This window comes from Cupressus sempervirens, chromosome 6 (assembly GCF_028749045.1).
Source record: "Cupressus sempervirens isolate cs-2001-9-10 chromosome 6, ASM2874904v1, whole genome shotgun sequence".
NCBI classification, from domain to species: Eukaryota; Viridiplantae; Streptophyta; class Pinopsida; order Cupressales; family Cupressaceae; genus Cupressus; species Cupressus sempervirens.
In genome coordinates this window covers 201,156,775-201,177,641 of record NC_143123.1, presented here as the reverse complement: position 1 = coordinate 201,177,641, position 20,867 = coordinate 201,156,775, and the positions used below count along the sequence as shown (strand labels likewise).

At 36.2% G+C, this 20,867-nt stretch overlaps 1 protein-coding gene across 1 annotated transcript in view; it reads right to left on the bottom strand.

Annotated features, from left to right (window-relative positions):
- LOC149551928 (isocitrate dehydrogenase [NADP]-like) overlaps nucleotides 1–20,867 on the bottom strand; it is a 191,743-nt gene that overhangs the window by 40,583 nt on the left and 130,293 nt on the right. Inside the window, exons 6-9 of the mRNA XM_089787428.1 lie at nucleotides 9,308–9,361; nucleotides 9,104–9,205; nucleotides 8,875–8,966; nucleotides 8,627–8,730 (exon numbers count right to left, since the gene is read on the bottom strand). Of these exons, the coding sequence (XP_089643554.1) occupies nucleotides 8,627–8,730; nucleotides 8,875–8,966; nucleotides 9,104–9,205; nucleotides 9,308–9,361 (352 nt within the window). The remainder of the gene's footprint in view (nucleotides 1–8,626; nucleotides 8,731–8,874; nucleotides 8,967–9,103; nucleotides 9,206–9,307; nucleotides 9,362–20,867) is intronic.

The following is a 20,867-nucleotide window of genomic DNA, read 5'->3' as shown; positions in this document are numbered from 1 at the left end:
TAAAGCATTGCATTTTGGAGTAGTCTAGATGTTTCCTTTTTCCTTCAAATTTTGGTTTCTTCTTTCTTCTATTTACTTGGGTTGAAGAATTTGGATATCTTCTTTTGTGGAAGTGGTACCAATGCCTGGAGATGTTAACATACATTCTTCTTGTATGCAATCAGCTTTAAGTCTATTAGGGTTATGAAACTTAGATCGAGAGCATAATCCTTGTCTAAAAGTATCCCATGATGTTGGGAGTCCTTTTAGAGCCATTATGGTTAATTCCTTGCCATCAAAGCTATGACCTATTGTAGAGAGCTGATATCTTAGCTCTGTTATTCTCATAAAATATGAGGAGATGGTCTCTCTTTTATTCATCTTGATGTTGGAGAGTTTGTCTCTCAATGTGATAATTCTGATGGTATTGTTAATCTCAACCATCTCTTCAAGAGCTTTGAACATTTCATGTGTTGTGTCTAGCTCTGTGATGATGGGATGTAGATGATCCTTAACACCGTCCACAATTAATTTCATGGCTCTGGTATTATCATTTTCCCATTTATCCAATTCATCAGTCCCTTTGGCTAGTTGGTTAGATTTTTCAATGAATTGTTTTAGACCATTTTCTTTCAAGGTTAACCTCATTCATGATTTCCATTCTGCAAATTTGGAGTCACCTTCGAGTTTGTCCTCTAGTCTCATGTGTTTTAATATTTTGATAGACATGGAATTTAAGAATATCTGAGTGCACTAGATAGTTAAGTTTGATCAGGATTATCTCTTAGACCTACTCTCATACCATGTTAAGATTTATCAAACTTTATTTTAACATTGCGAAATCTTTACTTCTTTTGATCTTAAATTCTTATATATATCAACACATATCCATATAGATATCTTTATATCTATCTTGAATGGTAAATATTTGTATAGTAGCGTGTTGATGGTATGCAGTTTCAAAGGAGATAGGTTTTATATCAACCAAAATCTATAGGATGATAGCATGAGTTGAAACCAAATTCGATTACGTTGAAAACAAAGGATTGGGTTTATAATTAACACCGAAGACTTCGGTATGAAATGTGTTGGCTTGGGTTGAAATTGTAGGGTCTAGATCATAATATATATTTCATTGGGGAGCCACATCCCCAATGGGAGTGACTCCACCGTGGAGTCACATCCCATCAGGTATGTGGCTCCGGGTGAAAATTTGTTAAAAACCAAATTTGATTATCAACCAACACAATCGCTTTAAAATAATTAGTTAGTCAGACTAATATTTGATCAATCGGTCTTTATTAATTTGTTATTATTATTGTATAATATTTTGGAGATATCATTTTGGTAATTTTATATATATATATATATATATATATATATATATATATATATATATCACATTGTAATATATTATACACTAATAATAACAATATAATATATTGGAACATTATGATAATATATTACACATATATTTATATTTTCAATAAAAAATTATCCTGATTGAAGTAATACATTAACAACTTGTGACATCAAGGATTACTCCAATAGTTTCTCTAGAAATTGGTTGATTATAGTGGGTTTGGTTTGGTAGTTAACTGTAATTTTGCAGTTAACATGGTTTACATACTTGGCAAGTACTTCCTAAAAATTTCTTGCAGCGAGTAGCCCATGATTTAACTTGCACTTGTTTCTGAACCAAAACTCGCCCAAAAAATCACAAAATACTTGCCAAGAGCCTACCAAAACATTTTACATGGTAAAAAACACAAGAACAAATGCTAGAAATCAGTTGACAACACCGTTTTTTTCATTTAAAAACCCAACCATGGCGAGTGATAAACACACGACAGTCACACAGTGACCATTTTAGTCAACTTTAACATAAATTATTTTTCTCTATTTTTCCTAATTCCATTTAATACTCTATGAACTTTTTTTCTCTAGATGTTTTTCCATTCATCAAATCTAGACTTTGTGTTTAAGTTTTCCTTTGCGATTTCATACTCTACAATCGTATTTGTACCTGTGATTGTTTTTGCCTATGATTTAATAATGTTGCTTGAATGTTATGAGTTACCTGTAATGTCGTCAATGTAGATTGTAGTAAGCTTTTTTATTATTATGCCCAAAATCCATGCAAATTTTTTTCCAGCAAATTGATTTTATAATGAATTCAGAGTAAATATTTGAAGTTCAACATTAAATTTATTTATTGTTATAAAATTTTAGATGTATAAATTATTATTGATAAATAATAGTATATATTGACTAAAATATATATTATTATATTAATTATTATAAATTTGAAACAGTTGTTAGTATATAACTATTGGACTTATTTATAAAATCCAGCTTTGCATGATGAAGCCATTTTGCAATTCATGTGCATTGGACAATCAAATTTAATAGAAAACACTACCTCGTGGTTTTTAGACTCATTTGATACATTTTACCAGAGTTCTGAGAATCGCCAAAATCATCGGTTAGGCGATTTGATTCAAGCATAGCGATTTTTTTAGAGCCAGTGAATCGAATCACCGATTTTTTGCCATGAATCGCCAATACATGCAATTCATGCAAAAAAAGGCATGAATCAACTCCATGAATCGGCTGCGCAGCAAGCAAAAAAGTGAACTCATTTTTTAATTAAAACACATGTTTTTTAATCTTTTTTTGCCTTTCCTCTTTGTTTTAACCCTAAAGGACCTTCTAATTGTTTAGCATGAGTAGAAGAGAGGAAAAGTGAGAGAGAAGAAGAGAAAAGAAAAACCACAGGCATTTTGTTTCCGTCCTGACTTCAAGGCAGATGAGTAGATTCTCACTGGCTTATATACAGTGATCCAGAGGTTGAGTAGTGATGAGGATAGCACAATTGCAACCATTGAGCTAGACAAATTCAATAATAAAGAAAGGCCACTTTTCTCTGGCAGGATGGTCATAGATGCTCGGACAACAATATAGCCAGGTAAAAATAATATATTCATGAATCTTAAGTTTATGACTTATAAGTTGTGCATTCTGATTTTTTATTATGTAATTTTAAAGTTGTAAATGAGACTAATTGTTTTCATTTTCCCTTATTTTAGATAGATGGTGGCAAATGTTTGGGCCCACAACTCCAATACTTCAAAAAATTGTCATCCGTATTCTGAGTCAGCCAAGTAGCACTTCTAGATGTGAGCATAGTTGGTCCATGTTCGAGCACATCTACTCGAAGACGAGAAATAGATTGACTGTGTAGAGGTTGAATGATTTTGTCTTTATTCATTACAACCTTCATCTTAGGATCAGATAGATTTTGGGCGCTAACTCCTCTTTGATCATTTTGGAGGAGATTGATCCAGAATCAAAGTGGCTCACTGAAGCTATGGATCTAATCTTCACTGAGGAAGACCATGAGTGGGTTGACCAAGTGGATAGAGATGTTGAGGCTGTGGCCATGCAAAGGAGGCAACTAGAGCACGTTCAACCACTGGAAGATGCACACGCACACGCATAGACACAAGCCCTACTGATGTTGTCCATGAGCCCATCTTACATGCGGGGGCTATGGCTCGGCAGTCCTCTTGGACCTATCTTAGATGTATTTCTAAAGGCAAACTAGATACTCAGAGGCTGAGCCTGAGCCTGCAACTGGCTTTGAGGATGATGATAAGGCTTAAGTTGGAGCCTTGTTTTTTCATTTTGTTTACAAATATTGATAGACATACGTTTCATGGATCTTCATCTTAGATTCTTACATACATTTATGATTTGATGTCTTACGGATCTTCATCTTACATACATTCTATGATTTGAATCATTATGATCCTATGATTTCTATTTACTTTAGCTACAGCCTACAATTTACATTTTACGTGTAACATAGTTACATATGTGATGGATTTATCATTTATGTTCCAAGTTTATGTATGTTAAATTCAATTTGATGATGTTATAGTGTGTTTAAGTTATACTCAATAAAGGGTGCATGAAATAAATTTTAAATTGCTATAATCTCTATATTTAAAGGGTTTTTTTAATTTGTTGATTCATAGCCGATTTGATTCTGATTCATAGTCGATTCACGATTCGATTCGGCCTTGCCAATTTCGATTCTCATTACTTTGCATTTTACAATTAAATTTTTGAAAAAAAGTAAAGTGTTTTTATAAGATATTTTGGTACTTTTTGCCAAGTTTTCACCGAGTTTTTTCTGAGTTGAAAATTGAGCCCAAGTATGCGATCTATGGTTTAGTTGATAATTTGGTTGATGTTGCTTTCAACAATGATTGGTGAATGGTAATTTTTTAAGGAACAACCATTTTAATAGTAAAATTCACAAGAAAAGTTGTGTCAATGCTTATAATGACTTCTTAGTGATCGATTCCGACTATTAGTAATTAAATGCAGGCATATTAGTTGCCTAATTGACCACTAATAATTAACTATTGCACCAAGACACACCCAATCCAAACAAAAACAGTTTTATTGCATACTCAAGATCATCCTTCCAATTTTGATGTCATTGGTAAGGGTCTCGAAAAGTATTAAAACGAAGACATTCATTTCATATGATAAATGAAGTGGAAGAGTTCTGTGATACAATTTCAAACACATGGGCTTGAGAGCTTGGTAGAAATATCTGCTAAATGGAGATACCAAAGAGCCCCTTATCACCTGTAGTTGAATTGTTGTTGTTGGGTTCCCCAACTAAATTGTGTATGTGAAGCTGGTGTTAGATCTTCCAAGTAAAATCATCCTAAATCCCTACACCATCCAAACCATCTATGGACTTTACAATGTGAATGTCAAGCCTAAGTTCTTTGAGGTCATCTTCACAATTACAATGGTCATCAAGTGACTCTAAAGTACTCAATGCAAACCATCAATGCCAAAATAAGCAACTACTAATTCACAAATAAAACGTTGATCTCACTGTAGAAGGAATATTCTATAACTGAATTATTTGAGTGAACAACATTCAAAAATAAATACAAACATGTCATCTTGCTTCTTAGCATAACCGTTGGAGAATTTGATGCTCAACACCATAATTTCCCACAAAACACAGAGAGAGAGAGAGAGAGAGAGAGAGAGAGAGAGAGATCAGTATAATAGATGCAATATAACATGTATTATGTTGGATGATGTCTACAGAAAATTACATGTCAACCACATTCCAAAAAGAAACTGACTGCTTGCACTTCTCAGACAATACTACACTGTACCAGACCATAATGCTGCTTTAATATCTTTTGCAGCTGACAATAATAACTGACTCTAATACCATATCAAGAATCTTGCAGCTTGATACTTTTTCAAACTATGAAATCAGAAATCCAAATTATTGCTGTTAATATTAACAGTTAAATAGCTTATATCATTAACAATGAATCTGAATCATGATATTTATTGCCTTTATACTACAGTTGCTGTTGTTACCGCCGTCATGATTAATTTAAATGCTGTATATATATAACAGTCTTTTTTTAATGTTATGAACACATTTTATTCAAACTTGCTTTTCAGCAAGGGAAGCTTGGCTGTCCCCAAGACAGTCAAGAGGTGTCTAAGATGTCCCCAGCCACTTGGGAATGACCAGGTGTCCCCTATGTGTTTCCTAGCCATTTTTCCTTAAAGTCCCCCCATCCCTAAAGGCTGAAACAACATTGGGGATGGGGAATGGTGTTTTGAGGGGTAGGAATCAGTGTTACGGGACTTGGACTCACCTCTGACTCGGAAAGTCAAAATTGGAATCTGACTTTGACTCAGCGACCGGACTTGGCAAGGACTTGGAAAATTGAAAAACCCATGAAATTCAAAGATTTTTAAGGATTTTAAGATTTTTTAATGCATCTTTTAGTCAATTAACATCAAATACACAATAATTGAGATAAATAGAAGCTACTTGATACACATACACAAATAGATCACATAAGTCTAAAAGCAAATTTTTGAAAGAAAAAAACTAAAACACAATATAATATTATAAAGTAATAAACATTGTGTCACTGCAGTGTCAAATGTCTAAAATATTTATGGAAAGTTAGATGCAATGCAAATAGAAAGAATACACTCTGGAATTTTAACTATGACAATTACCGCCAATACATAGAAATTTTCAAACTTTATTTACTTGAAAAAAATAGAAAATACTAGCATAGCAGGTCCTGCACAATTCTGGGTCTGTTGTACAGCAATAAATAGATGCAATAATGTCTTGAAAACCACAATTGATCCCCTCACCAGATACTAGCTGCTGGTACTCATTTAACTTCAATTATAACACTAAACACTCCTGCTGAATACTGTTGCCCCAAACCTGGAGAATATTTTAAATCAACTACTGGCTGCACAGCTAGGGTCTGTGTAGTTCTCCTCACCAAAGGTTTGGATCTTCTCCTGACTGTAATTATATCACTAACTTCAGCTCTGATTTGATGATTTTAATGGATAAATCTGCTGGTTCTACTACCATCCAAGCCCGGTGCTGGAAGAGTGAATTAAGTGCTCTACTGAACTTTCAAGCCCAGGTCTGTTGTACTATATATGGATTCTGCCCACACAAGTCCAATATGATGATTTATCCACTTAAAATTGATGCCTTCTTCTCTTTCCCTAAACTAGTATATGTCGTAATTCAATCCACAAGGGGCGGGATTTCGTCCACCACCTAATTTCTGCAAGAGGCTACATTCTTGAAGAGCAGATTAACTCACAACTAGAGCACCAAAGCAAAAAAAAATCCCTAAACCTTTTATTTAATTTAATATTTTTACTTTATATGTGGTACCATTAAAAAAATTAAAAAATTAAAAATTAAAAAAAATAAAATTAATTTAAATATTTTTTTTTAAAAAGAGGAGAGTTGTGAGCTTGGAACTCAGCAAGTCCGGAGAGTCTCTGGACTCTGCTGAGTCTGAGTCTAGAGGCAATTTGCCTCAGAATTGTGGACTCTGCCTCGAACTCGCAGTCCCGTAACTATGGTAGGAATGCATCCCTGTGAAACACAGGAATTTTGGTAGCCACACTTGAAGTAACTTTCATTCAAGAAAAAGGGGAGCCTTAATTGATTGCAACAACAAAATTTGTGTGCCACGGGTAACTTGTTCAGCTCCTAGTGTTGTGGGCTATGTCACAAGGTTCAAGTTTGAGTTCGAGTTCGTGTTCGGCAACTATGAAATTCAGATAAAATTTGACAATGCAAAAGACATCGGAAAAAGTTCGACGTGAAATTCACCTATATAAATTAAATTTTTATTTAAATATAAGTAATAAATTACAAAATAAATAAATATTACATAGAACAATATTGTAATTTAAATAGATAAATTATATCTACTACTATTTATCTTATAACAGAATATTATCTAAATATAAAAACACTATATAAATAATTATAATGTTGATAACATTAAAAATAAAAAAAATAAAACAAACACAACAAATATCACCATATGAATAAAACAATTTTTATTTTATTTTTATCGATAAGAGGCCAAAGCCAAGATTCATTAGAATTATTATGTGTTGTGATTAATTATTATTATTTATTAACCTCAAGTAGATTTGAACCCAAGACCTCAATTAAGAGGCTCACAATTTACCATTGTGTTGTAGGCTCTTGCCTATGAATAAAACAAATATTATTAACATATAAATTAACATTATCTAAACATATAAAAATACAACATAAATAAATAATATTTAGCACTAAAAAAATTAATCAATGAACAAATTAACCCTAGTTTGAAGTGCGCTAATTGGGGGCATATAGACACTATAGACTTCAAAATTTAGCCACCGGTCCAGCCTACTCAAGCTGGTGAATTTCTCAGAAGGGTTGTGTTCATGAATGTGGGGAAGCGCTTCGTGTTTGGTGTACACAATCTGCGGTTGCACCTTACGATCTTCTCAGAGATGTTGACAACAACAAAAGAGGCCCTCGGATTTGACCACAACAACCTTCTCAAAATTCAGTGCAACATCGATCATTTCAATAACAACATTTAATTTCATCTCAAGATCATTCACAAAACTCCAAGAGGCATCTGAGTCAGACGAGGACAACAAACGACTGCTTCCCTTTTGTTCTTGCATGAATCTTTGACGAATATCAACGAATTCCAATCAACACTGCAACAACTCACCCATGTAAGTAATGGATGGCTTATGAAGCATTATACAAACATATTTCCCTAGCAAACTTCAGCTTTCTTGTGAATTACTCGTCTCTATGGGATACAACTCAGAATTAGAATGAAAGGGCTCAAAAGATCTCAATGTATCAGGACCTTCTGCAGAGTAAAGCAAGAGATTCCCTAGGGAAGATAGTAGATTCACCCATTGCATCTTTGATGAGACCAAGATTGGAATCAGTTGTCAGACAGCATCACAATGGTTGTCCCGTCTCAAGCATTGTGTGTACATGCCTGATTTTGTGTGTGGATGTATGTCAATAATATTACCATTGCAGCAGTTATGTTTTTTATCAATTATTGTTAGTTTGAATTCTTTTGATATTCATTATACCAACATTATCCTTACTTTTCGTTGCCTGTTGTTTCAAGAATAAAGGATATAGTTATCATAAACAATGTAAAATGTAAAACATTTTGGACAAAAGGAGGAAAACCTGGACACTTCACCAAGCACTACATACCTGCCATCATATTTTTTAAGGATGGTATTTTTCGTAGTGAAATAGAGAGGCCATTTCTTGGAATATGCCATCACCATTGAAGAATGAGCAAAGGCTCGAATAGACTGTCATTACACATTAATTTGATTCAATGTAAAAACAGCCGGAAGTGAAATGAACAATAAATGCATTAATAAAGGGAAAAATGATGACCTTCTCAACATTGAACAATGAACAATAAATGCATTAATAAAGGGAAAAATGTTGACCTTCTCAACATTGAACATGGTCATTGCCACACCCCCTCCATCTTTAAAATCATATACATCAAGTTCAAATGGTTTCTCTCCTGACTCGGGAACTATAGCCAAAAACAGGAATTCAAGCCTGGTTACATAAGAACCTTGTGGAAGATTCTATAAATTCACTCAAAATAAGCTTACAAATCCCAAATGAAGGGAATTACCAAGAATCCAATGATAACTTCAAGATACATACCAAATACCATCTTGAGTTTTCCTGGTTCTTTAATGACAGTATCAGTAGCACTATACTGATCCCCAAAAGCATGCCTACCAACACATATAGGTTTTTTCCAACCTGAACATGAACCATAAAAATCTCACTAGCTGAAAACTACAGCATCCATGATCACAAATATTAAATAAACAGATCACTCAAAAAACACAAATCAGGAATTACCTGGGACAAGTCTAGGGACATTCTTGCAGAGAATTGGTTCACGGAAAACTGTACCTGTTACAACCAACAAAAGCAAACCCTGCTAAGTTGTTAAGCAAAATTCTCAGACTTCACTATGAGGTTTTCTCCAGATGGCTCAGTTCTACCTAGATAAACAGGTCCGATCATTTACATTTAAACATATGCAATATGTATAGGTAATATTCAACAATGTTAAAACCTACATGCCGTAAGAATAACTATTCCATGATTTAATAACTACGAAAATATGACTTATTCAAAATTTTGACATTGCAACAATACATAAATGAGGTGGATTCAAGTTAAAGATGATGATAATTAGTCAAACTGATGCGCAGAGTATAAGAAAGGAGGATACAGTGGAGCAGGGATCTGTACAATAAATAACCTTGATTCCCCCCAAGGAGAACCAAATTTCCCTCAAGAAACCCTCCAAATGGCTAAAATATCTGAAACTTTATCCACCCTTGTATATCCCTCATTCTTCCTAGACTAAAAATAGTAGGCAGGGCCAGCTAATATGGCGCACACTTGGCCAAAAGACTGGACTTGCAACAAATCCTCCAGTCATAAGAAGCATTTAAGGAGCTTGAGCATTATGATGTTCAAAACTAGGGTTAATTGGTGAGTGAGAGAAATTTGAATAACTGAGGTTAGCAATGGAAAAGTTCAAATTGGCCAAGAGCAGTCAATCCTAAAACGACTCCAATGTTGAAATCTCAAAGCAATTCTTCCCTATGGAACCCGATTCAATCTTGATAAATTAATTGGAAGAGAGATTTTTTTGGAAAATTTCAAATAAAGAAAGCTTTTTAAAAGGACCTATTGGGAGAAATTACGGAGCTTCCTTGAGTTCTAAATATTATATGCAATAATTAAAGGATTCAATCCATATTTCCTGCAATGAATATTGAGGATTGTGTTGGCATTCAATGCCACCACAAACACCGAGAGGAGTATAGTCCAAGTCAAACAACTATGGTCATTTTGCAAAATCTATCTCAATGCGATTCGCTTTTCAACTACTGTTTGAAATTTGAATGACCTGCCATAACATGTATCATTTACAATATAATAGATAAATTGCAGTTTGTGAATTCTAACAGTTGAAATTGACATCAAATGCAGTCATGAAATGGTGTCAGTTTAGAGTCATTGACGGAGGTATGCACGCTGCACAAGAAATTATTGTTATAGTTGTAAAGTGTCCGATCCCCTCACAGTAAAGTTCAGTTGGAAAGTGATGAGTAATTATCTATTTTCCTATAATTCTAAGAATTAACAGCCAATCTTACGAAAATATAACCAGATAATAAACGAAAATTCTAGCTCAGCAGGGATTAAAATTTTAAATACTAGAATTGAAAAAGAAAGGACACAAATCTAATCAATTGGAGTATAAAATATTGAAATAAATAAAAAAGTACAAAACCATAAAAGGAGGTAACAATGGAGATGAACAAATAATTTTAATAAACAAAAGTCTATCTTAAGCAAATATTACCGGTTAATGACTGAAAATTCTAGCTTGGTAAAATACTAGAATTGCAAGAGAAAAGGAAAAAAAAGAACATAAACCTAATCAATTGGAGTGTGACCAAATTAAATAAAGAAACAAGTATGAAACCATAAAAGGAGAGAACAGTAGGTATGCAATGAAACAAGGTAATTTCAAAACACTGGAAGATCTTTATGCTTCTGCAACAAATATTAGCTCATAGTAAAAGTGACAACAATAATCATGTTGAGTTAAATTCAGATTTATTAAAATTCTCTATGGGCCAAAGTTCCACATAAAAGTCAAGCTAGGTCCAGACTTTAATCTTTGATGAAAATTTAGAAGAAAAACGAGCTCAAATTTGAAGGAATCCTCGTAGTACTTAACAAAGTTAGGAAAATGAAAATTGCAACTTAATTAAGAGGGAAGGAATGATGGCTGAGCGAGAAGCAAAGTTGTGTAGGAGAGGAGATTCGAAAAGAAAGGGATTTGGAAGGAAGAAGATGGGGGGAAATTGATGATGCAGAGACTTGGATTAATTTCCCAAGATGGGGAGGCGACACCACCCATATTCCCCAATGGATCTTTGAAAATGGCAGACAGTTAGACAAATTCCCACGGCCAAGAAGGCAATTTGGAGTAGATTTGGAAGCAAGGGGTGGTTTATCATAGATTGTGTATCCCATAAGGGTTCTGGAGCAACCTCGCCCCCCTCTCTATTGGTGTTGCAATTGGCAGTTACCCACATGGCAGATATAAGGGCCTTCCTTGGCTAAAGCCTCAGTAAAGGCACCAGATCACTTCCACATAAAACAATTAAAGAAAGTACGAGAAAAGGAACGGGAATTCTCTGGGCAGGGGGATTGGTTTCGAAGAAATGAATTCAAAAAAGGAAGTAGGTGGTTTAGAAAAACAAGTCGCAATGTCCCCTTTCGGGGGGGGACATTAAAATCAATCAAATAATTAAGTTTTAAAGTTGTTAAATCATATCAAATTAACTGACAGCTTAATATTAAGTATTAAAATGACTATATTCAAGCTCATGAAAATTAGTAAAGTAATTTTAATTTTAAAAAGGCGGAATAATAAAGAGACAGAAAAGGAATTCCAAGAGATAGAGAAAGGGAAAATGAAGATTCAGAAGGATGTGGTATTAAAGAACATGGAAAAGCTCATTGCAGCATGCTTGGTTTTATCTTCTGTTTTCTCTCTTGAAGAATTTAGGGAAGCTTCAGCTTTAAGCAGGTTTGAGGATGGAAACCGTTAGGCTTAGAGGCAGTGGATGAAAACCCATTGTCTGTTGGAGATATCACTAAAGTGTCTAACTTTGTGCTTCAAATTCATACTTTTGGTTAACTAATCCGACTGTAAAACCTGTGGCTATGATTGGCAATTTATTGTTGATCAACTGAAGCTTTAAAGACAATATTCATATTTCATTTGAGAATCTCTATTTCAGTATGACATTTTATATGTTTTTTCAGTTTTATCTGTTGGATTAAAAGAAATCAGTTGCGTGCAAATTGTTGTTTGAATTTCTCTGAATTATTTGGCAAAAAAATATGGAACAAATATTCCTAGGGGGATATTACAGTGGTATTAGAGCAGGTTCTCTTGCCATCTTGTGAGGGTTGAGTAACAGAAATTAACAGGCCGACTCCATTGAAAGATGTTATTCAGATTTTTGGCTATTAGGAAGTTCGTGGACAAGAGACTCTATAGAAGACAAGTTTCAAGTACTCTGAGCAAAATTACAGAGCTGCCAATATTGTGTTGGCAAAAATTAATATTAATCCCCATGAGGAACTTTGCATTGACTTATGTAAAAACCTCAACTGGCTTCCAACTTGAATATTGAGCACAATTTGTTGTTTTGCAATATTAAAATGTTTTCTAATTTTATTTCGTATTTTTGCCTTGTAGATATGTATCAATAATTTTCAAGAAGTTATTGGAATCAGATTTTTTTTTTAAATCAGATTATGACTGGATAGATTCTCATAACACTTTATTATGGAAAAAACATTAAACTGAATTACAATTTTTTAATTGTACCTGGATTGCACTTCAATTAGACAAGTCGTGACCCCAAATTATTTTCCAATTGTCCATGATGGCTCCCAAAAGTCAAATTACCAGCTGCAGAGTTCAAGCCGACTCCCAACATGGGCTGTCACAAGCTGTTTTATTCCCAAATGCAAGTCGCAGTTGGCCAGTTATCCCATATACCAAGTCCGACTCCAACCCTGGACTAACTCACTGTCATCTGAAAACGCCCAGCAATGAGTTGCAGGCGATACCAGTCTAGCCGCAGCCCCTTTAGTTCTCCAATGCAACTCCACACTGCTTTGCAATTTTTCCTAGAAGTAATCGCAATGTGCTTGGATTTAATCATTCAGCCCTGAGATGATTGCTGGAGTAGTTCGTATGCTCAACATCACCAGCTAGAAATTAACGGCAGCTCCCACAGTCAATTTTGATTCACAACTCAACAGTCTTGAAGTTGTAAAGACTCCACCAAATTCTTCCTCCAAAAAACAGCAAGCTACAGTCGATTCAATTCTCCATAAACACTATGAAACAATAGGAGAATGTGCAATATGTTATACCACAACAACAAATTGCAAGAAATGCTTAGAACAATACTCTAGTAAACTCTTCAGAAAACCCCCGGCCAGAACTTCAATAAGAAAGCTATATTTTCAAGATTATTCTTCTCCCTAGATATAGAACATACAGTAGGAGAAAGTTGGCCAATTGCATGCTTCAACACAATTGCCAAGAACTTCTCAGACGAGACCCTTATACTTCAACAACGGCTCATAGATTAGAAATCAGGAAAGCCACAAAGGCACAAAAAAAAAAAAAAAATTCAAGCATGGTTTCCCAATGAAATGAGCTCTCATTTATAAGCTTTTGTTAGCCAAAGTTTCCTTAAAACTCCACTTCAGAAATTGTCGAAGTTTCCCAAAAGAACTCAACACTAGAAACTTTCCAACTTGCTTTTTTAGAAATATCTCTTAAAGTCATCGTTACAATAATATAAACATTATAATAATAATGCAACTCAATGATTAATAAATAAATAAGAGCTCATGCAATTTATTACTTTATTAACTACAGGTGACGACCAATTGCTAAAAATACATAGCTATAAATAGCAACTACCGAAAAAAGACTTATTAAAAACAGTAAGTCCACAACTAAGACCCCCAAAACACCCTATCAGCTCACGAAAGTCGCTATGATGAGCTAACTTCATCACCTGTGTAGACCTACCAAAATTGGAGACATTACAACTCATTTGAGGAAAAGACATTGTGGCTGTATTCCTTATTGCTGTGAGAAAATAATAAATTGCTAGCCAGACCTTGATATCTCTAAAGTGTGTGATAAGCACCAGGCTGAAAAGTATTAAGGTGTGTGGGACCATGGATTTCAAAGAAATAAATCTTTTTTTTTTTTAAAAAGCATTCGGGTGAGATTATATATCTTTTAAGTGGAGCTTGTTAAAATGTTTTGAAGTTGGGGGAAATACATGTTTAACACTTTTTCATTAATATAATAGTAGCAAAAAATTTGCAATGAAAAACATGTTCACTTGTATCAGGTGATATAAGGAGGCTTGGTAATTTTAAGGTAGATATAGGTTTGTTGTAAACATTATTTAAGTAGTTCTCTCAGATACTTTGGCTATCTGAAGAATAATTTATGGGCATCTATGTTTCATTTAAATATATCATCTAGCTTGTTTATCATTAAAGTTTGAAATTTCAATAAATCTAATGTTCAGGGCAAGCCTGTGATTGGCCTTCGAGTTAAATATTTGCCAAGTCAATGCAAACTAACCTTCTGGGCAAGTTTCAAAACCTTGGTGACTTGTCATTTTAAGTTTGGCCACATCAAACCTTTGATATAGAAATTCATTAGAGCTCGTTGTTTTGATTTAATACGACATTGGTGGCTTGGCTATGATCAATTTTTGGTCGTGCATGAACACAATATAATGACAGTACCAAGTGTTTGTGGGTTTGAGCATTCTAGGCCATGTTGTGTGTTCTTCCTAGCTCATAGTGGCTATGCCATAGCCATCTCTTGGTGGAACGATGTTGAAGTTCCCTATTTTTCGAGGGGCTTAATGTGTATTCTTCCTAGCTCATAATGGCTATGCCATAGCTGTCTTTTGGTGGAAAGATGTTGAAGTTCCCTATTTGAGGAGGGGCATACTGAGTTTGAAAGCTACACCAGGGGATACAATACATAGAGAGACAAATTTGGGTTTGAGTTGGCTTTATACCATTGTGTTGGAGACTAGAGTAGTAAAATTTGGGCCGACTATTGGTATTCCATATTCATATGCACCAATTTCCTGTAGACAATTCTTGCTCCTTGGCATGATTCTCCTTTGAAGAAAAAGTAATATCTTGGATATCATGTGAACTACTATTATGCCATGCCTTTTTGAGTATTTTGGAAAATGTCAATGCCAGACTAGGGTGGAAAAAATGCATCTAGAAGTGCAAAAATTTTGTGTAATTGTTTTCTTTGGTTCAAAACTTACTGTAATAGAGTTGGTGAAGACTTCAGCATTTCTTGGTCATGTTGAGTGCATTAGTTGAGCTACTCAAGACTGAGTGAACCGTTTCCATCTCAGCTTTTTTCAGTTTCTAGTTAGTTAAGAAAAGAAGACTTTGGAATGCTTGCCTAGACTATCAGTGATGACCACAAACTAACTTAGTGAAGGAGTTGTGTTGAATGTATCAATCTAAGTTTATTAAACACTTAGGGCAGTTGTCTACGATCAGGAGAGGTTCTTTGCATTTTGCCAGCAATTGTATCAGATCAAAATGAATAAACATCTATCGAAGTTGAAAGGAAATTCCTTGCTTGGTTCTTATCATGGCAAAGATACACATCTAGTTACCCTCATGTTGTGTAGAGAGCAGGTTGGGTTCACAAATCAGAGTAACTGTAATAATCTTTGCTGATTTTGATTAAAAATATTGAACCTTGACAAGCTGGAATTTCTTTGAACAGTTGTTATGTAAACAAATCCTTGAACAAATTGTTACTGTATCTTCCCTTTACTGTTTCATCAAAACTAATACTATGAAATAGATATGTCAACCAAAGATACCAAGTTTCAAGCAAGTCGGAAGTGGAAATTGATTCAGAACTTAATAATACTGCATTATATTCATGACAGTGAATCAATGGCCATTAATCTATACTCGGAAAATAGGATTATAGTCTTTACAATATTAGCTGAGATGCAATATAAATAATGCAGAATGAGTAAGGACGGACAGACCCGTAACAATGATGAAAGCCGTTAAGAGAGTTTTGATATGCAGCAAACACTCAGCCCGTCACCGCTTCTAGGTGCTTAACCAGTCTACCACCTATTACTGGACTATATTCTGCCAACCCGAGCTATGGAAAGGACCTGATTCAGCTGGGGAAAAGATGATATCAATGCAGTTACCCAATATATGGGACGTGAAATACCCGTGCTGTTGAAGGGAAGTGAATTTCGTGTTGTTGAAGAAGGTAATACTACGGCTGCTGCCTAATGAAGATGCTGTTAAACACCCAATAATTCTTCCGTGATCACTTCCAAACTATGCTTCGTGCTCTCCCATTACAAACTATCATTACCGCACATGTTCTGCAGTCACCATTAATGCGGCGACCAATTCCTGTTAACAGCTCCTTCCTATCGATCTTGAGATGTCGGTATTCACGAACAGGATGTCACCGTGGGGAGAGTTTAAAGATGTTGGCTTGTCTATGTTCCACTAACCTGTGAACTCTACAACATGGAAGGAATACTGTCAATACATAAACCTGAAACACAAAGATTATACTCACTCAAGACCGCCAATATCTTCAGCTATGGAATGATTGTCTCCCTACCTATCATCATAGCATCAATCTAGTGATCTGTAAGTGCTAACACCATACACCAACCTATTCTTCTACTTGCCCTTTAAATTTCAGTTTCCACTAGGTCTCCAATATGCCCATTCGAATTCAATTCTAAGTATGCAAGGTGAGTACTAGGTTTGGCGTCTGGTCTCACTATTCTTCCATAAGGGATTTCATCCTTAGAAGAATCTAGTCACATTTAAGCAACCATTAGGATTTATAGAAATATCATATATTAGTTGTTTGAATCCCAATGCAAAAGGCTTCCTTTTATCACCTCAAAGTGTGGGGAGATACAAACAACTGAGCAATGTGGGATAAAAGACTATTTCGTCTTTTAGTCACTTAAGTCAATTTGTCCTAAAGTAACTTTAAATAATAAAGTACTTTACATTTCAATCCAATAAAATAAAGTGACTAAAACCTTAGGATTTCCCATTTAAATCTCCTCAACTGAAATCCAAACTCCTGTGACTGGCTGGCATCCTAAAACATATGCCATTAGCCTATCCAGATGGAAAGATAGACCAACTAGGTGCCATTAAGGTTAGCACGAAGAAGGGGACATTACAGTCCTCCCTTCTTGGGATTGCTTGCCCTCAAGCAATCTCAAAGCCGGATGTTGCAAGATTGACTCGCTTTCCCAAGTAGCATCCTCACAAGGTAAATCCTTCTAGCGAATTAGATATTCCTTGATGGTCTTGTTACACAACTTCCTCTCTTTGACCTCTATCACCTTTGCTAGAACTAATACAAGCTTCCCTTCCTCATCGAGCGGAGGCAACTCCATGGAAGGTACTGTATGCTGGCCAATCGCCTTCTTGAGTCATGAAATGTGGAACACATTATGAATTCTGTTGTCCTCGGGTAAATCTAGCTCATAAGCGACCTCACCAACCCTCCTAGTAATGCGATATGGACCAAAAAATCTGGGCTATAATTTTTGAGACCCACTCTTCTTCAAAGAACTTTGCCTATATGGTTGGAGACAGAGATAAACCACGTCACCCAACTCAAAATTCCACTCAATCTGACGGTGATCAGCATACATCTTTTGCTGATTTTGGGCCTGTAGAATGTTCTCGTGAAGAGATCTAAGGATATCCTGCTGACCCTGTATCCAATCCCCTGCTAGAGGTGCCCTGCTGTCCTGCAAAGCCAGGTCTATGAATGACAGGGGTTCGCTACCATAGAGAGCACGAAATAGAGACATCTGAATGGATGTGGTAGGAAGAGTTGTAACAATACTCTCCTAAATACAACCACTTAACCCAAGCTCTCTGTTGTCCTACTACATAGCTCCAGAGATAACCTTCCACCCATTTGTTAACTATCTCAACTTGTCCATTCGTCTGGGGGTGATAACTCGTGTTGGGTGTCAATTCCATACCAGTCAATCTAAATTGTTCCTGCCAGAAAGTGCTAAGGAACTTGCTATCCCTATCGCTCACAATGGTGCGAGGAAGATTGTGCAAATGAAAAACCTCCCGAAAGAATAATTCAGCTACTTGTGAGGCTGACCAATCTGTAGCTATGGCAAAGAAGTGAGCAAACTTTGTTAATCTATCCACCACCACAAAAATAGAATCCCTGCCCTGCACCTTAGGAAACCCTGTAATAAAATCCATGGAAATACTCTCCCATTTCTATGCCAGAATGGGGAGAGGTTGTAATAAACCAGCTGGAAACTCATGCTCTGACTTGTTCTGCTGATAAGTCTGACACTCCCTGATATGCTAGAGGACATCATCCTTGAGGCCCTTCCATGAAAATCTTTCCCTGACCTATCTATAGTTTTTGAAGAACCCTAGGTGACTGACTGATGGGGCATCATGTAGAGTTTTCATAATTTTTCCTTTGAGTTTAGACCCTGGTATGAGGTAAATCCGATCCTTGTAGAAAATCACATCATCCATTACCTTGTACCTACTATCCTGAAGCTGTCCATCCATAATCTGGCATGCTTGAGTATTCTTAGAATACTCAACCAACAATTGAGACTTCCAACCTGCTAAAATCTCAAATATAGCACAACATTCTGCTACTGAGGGTCTCCTAGAAAGTGCATCAACAACTACATTGTTCTTACCTTTGACATACTCAATGTCAAAATCATATGCCTGAATCTTGCTGACCCACTTTTGTTGTCTCTCATTAAGATCCTTCTGTTCTAGGAAGTAGTGCAAACTATTGTGATCTATCCTAACTGTGAATTTGCCCCCCACTAGGTACTATCTAAACTTGGGTAGAGCATGCATAATAGCCAACATCTCCTTATCATAAGTGGATTACAATCTCTCGCCATCCTTTAGCTTCCTGCTCTCTTAAGCAATTGGATGCCTATCCTGCATGAGCATTGCACCAATACCACTCCCTAAAGCATCACACTCCAAAACAAACGGTCGAGAGAAATCCGGTAGTGCCAAGACTGGGCATGTGCTCATCACCTGTTTGAGCCTATCAAAGGTCTCCTTTGCCTTAGCTATCCATCTGAAAGCCCCTTTTCGTGTGAGGTCGGTGAGGGGAGCCGCTATCTAAGAGAAACCCTTAGCAAACCTCCTGTAGTAAGAGCAAAGACCCATGAAACCTCTCAAGTCTGATACATTCCTTGGTGGTGGCCAATCTAGGATCGCCTAATCTTTTCTTGATGCACCTTCACCCCATGTACACCAATCACGTGACCAAGGTAGAGGATCTCAGTCAATTTGAACTCACATTTGGACTCTTTTGCAAACAAAGAGTGCTCCTCCATGATACTAAGTACTTCATCTAGATGTTGCAAGTGCTCTTCCCAATTTTGCTCAAAATCAATATGTCATCAAAAAATACTACTATGCTCTTCCATAGTAGCTTATAAAAAAATGTGATTCATACATGACTGAAATGTAGGTGGTGCATTAGTGAGTCCAAATTGCATAATCAAGAAATCGTAGTGACCATAATGACATTGGAAGGTTCTCTTACGAACATCCTCCTCGCGAACCCGTATCTGATGGTACCCCAATCTGAGATCTATCTTTGAAAAGTAAACCGCCCCATGTAACTCATCCAGTAGCTCATCAATGTGAGGGATTGGGTACCTGTTCTTGATAGTCCTCTTGTTGAGGGCACGATAATCAATACACATGCATAGAGTGTCATCCTTCTTCTTCACCAATACAACTAAAGAAGCAAAGGGGCTAGAGCTAGGCCTAATGTGTCCCATGTCTAGAAGCTCCTTAATCGTTTTCTCTATCTCCTTATATTGCCTAGGATGATGATAAGGTGTCGTGATGACGGGTTTGGCACCCTCCTCCAACTCAATGATATGCTCGAACCCTCTGGATGTCAATGTGAAGTTGCTATCCTGAGTCTAAGGTAGCCTTAGAGGAAATGAAACAGTGTGTTGCCCACTCCATGTCATCATGCCTCATAATGGCCTCCATCCTGTGGGCTGAAATCAACTTGGGCTCCCCTTCTGGCATAGCCTTGAGGATCACCTGTCAGTCATCCTGTAAGAACACAACTGCATCTTCTCGTGATCAACCGTATATCTGCCTATGGTTTGTAGCCAATATCTCCCCAACATGGCATCTAGTCCATCTAAATCCACCACATAAAAATCTACCTCAAGAAGGAAATCATCAAAATGAATCAGAAGTCCTGACACCTTCCCTGCACATTTCAATCTCTCACCTCCTGCCACCCTAACCTCAAACTCAGGTATGTCATCAATCTGTAACCTCCTCTTGGTAACCCATCGTGAACTTATAAAGTTATGTGAGGCACTTGTATCGAAGAGACATATAATACGCTGTCCTCTAACAATTCCTTTCAAACGAAATGGGTGTCCTATGGGATCGCTAAAATGATGCTATGATAGGAGGCTACCCCTGGGTACTTTCCTTCTTCCTCCCTCTAGCTGGTCAATCCTCGTTCTCCTCCTCATCACTGCCATCAACATCGCTGCCCTCTTGCTGCTCATCTTCCTCCTCTCTAGGTACTTTCCTTCTTCCTCCCCCTAGGTGGTTGATCCTCGTTCTCCTCCTCATCACTGCCATCAACATCGCTACCCTCCTACTGCTCATCCTCCTCCTCTGAAAGCACCTCTACATAATGTATCTTGCCTTTGGC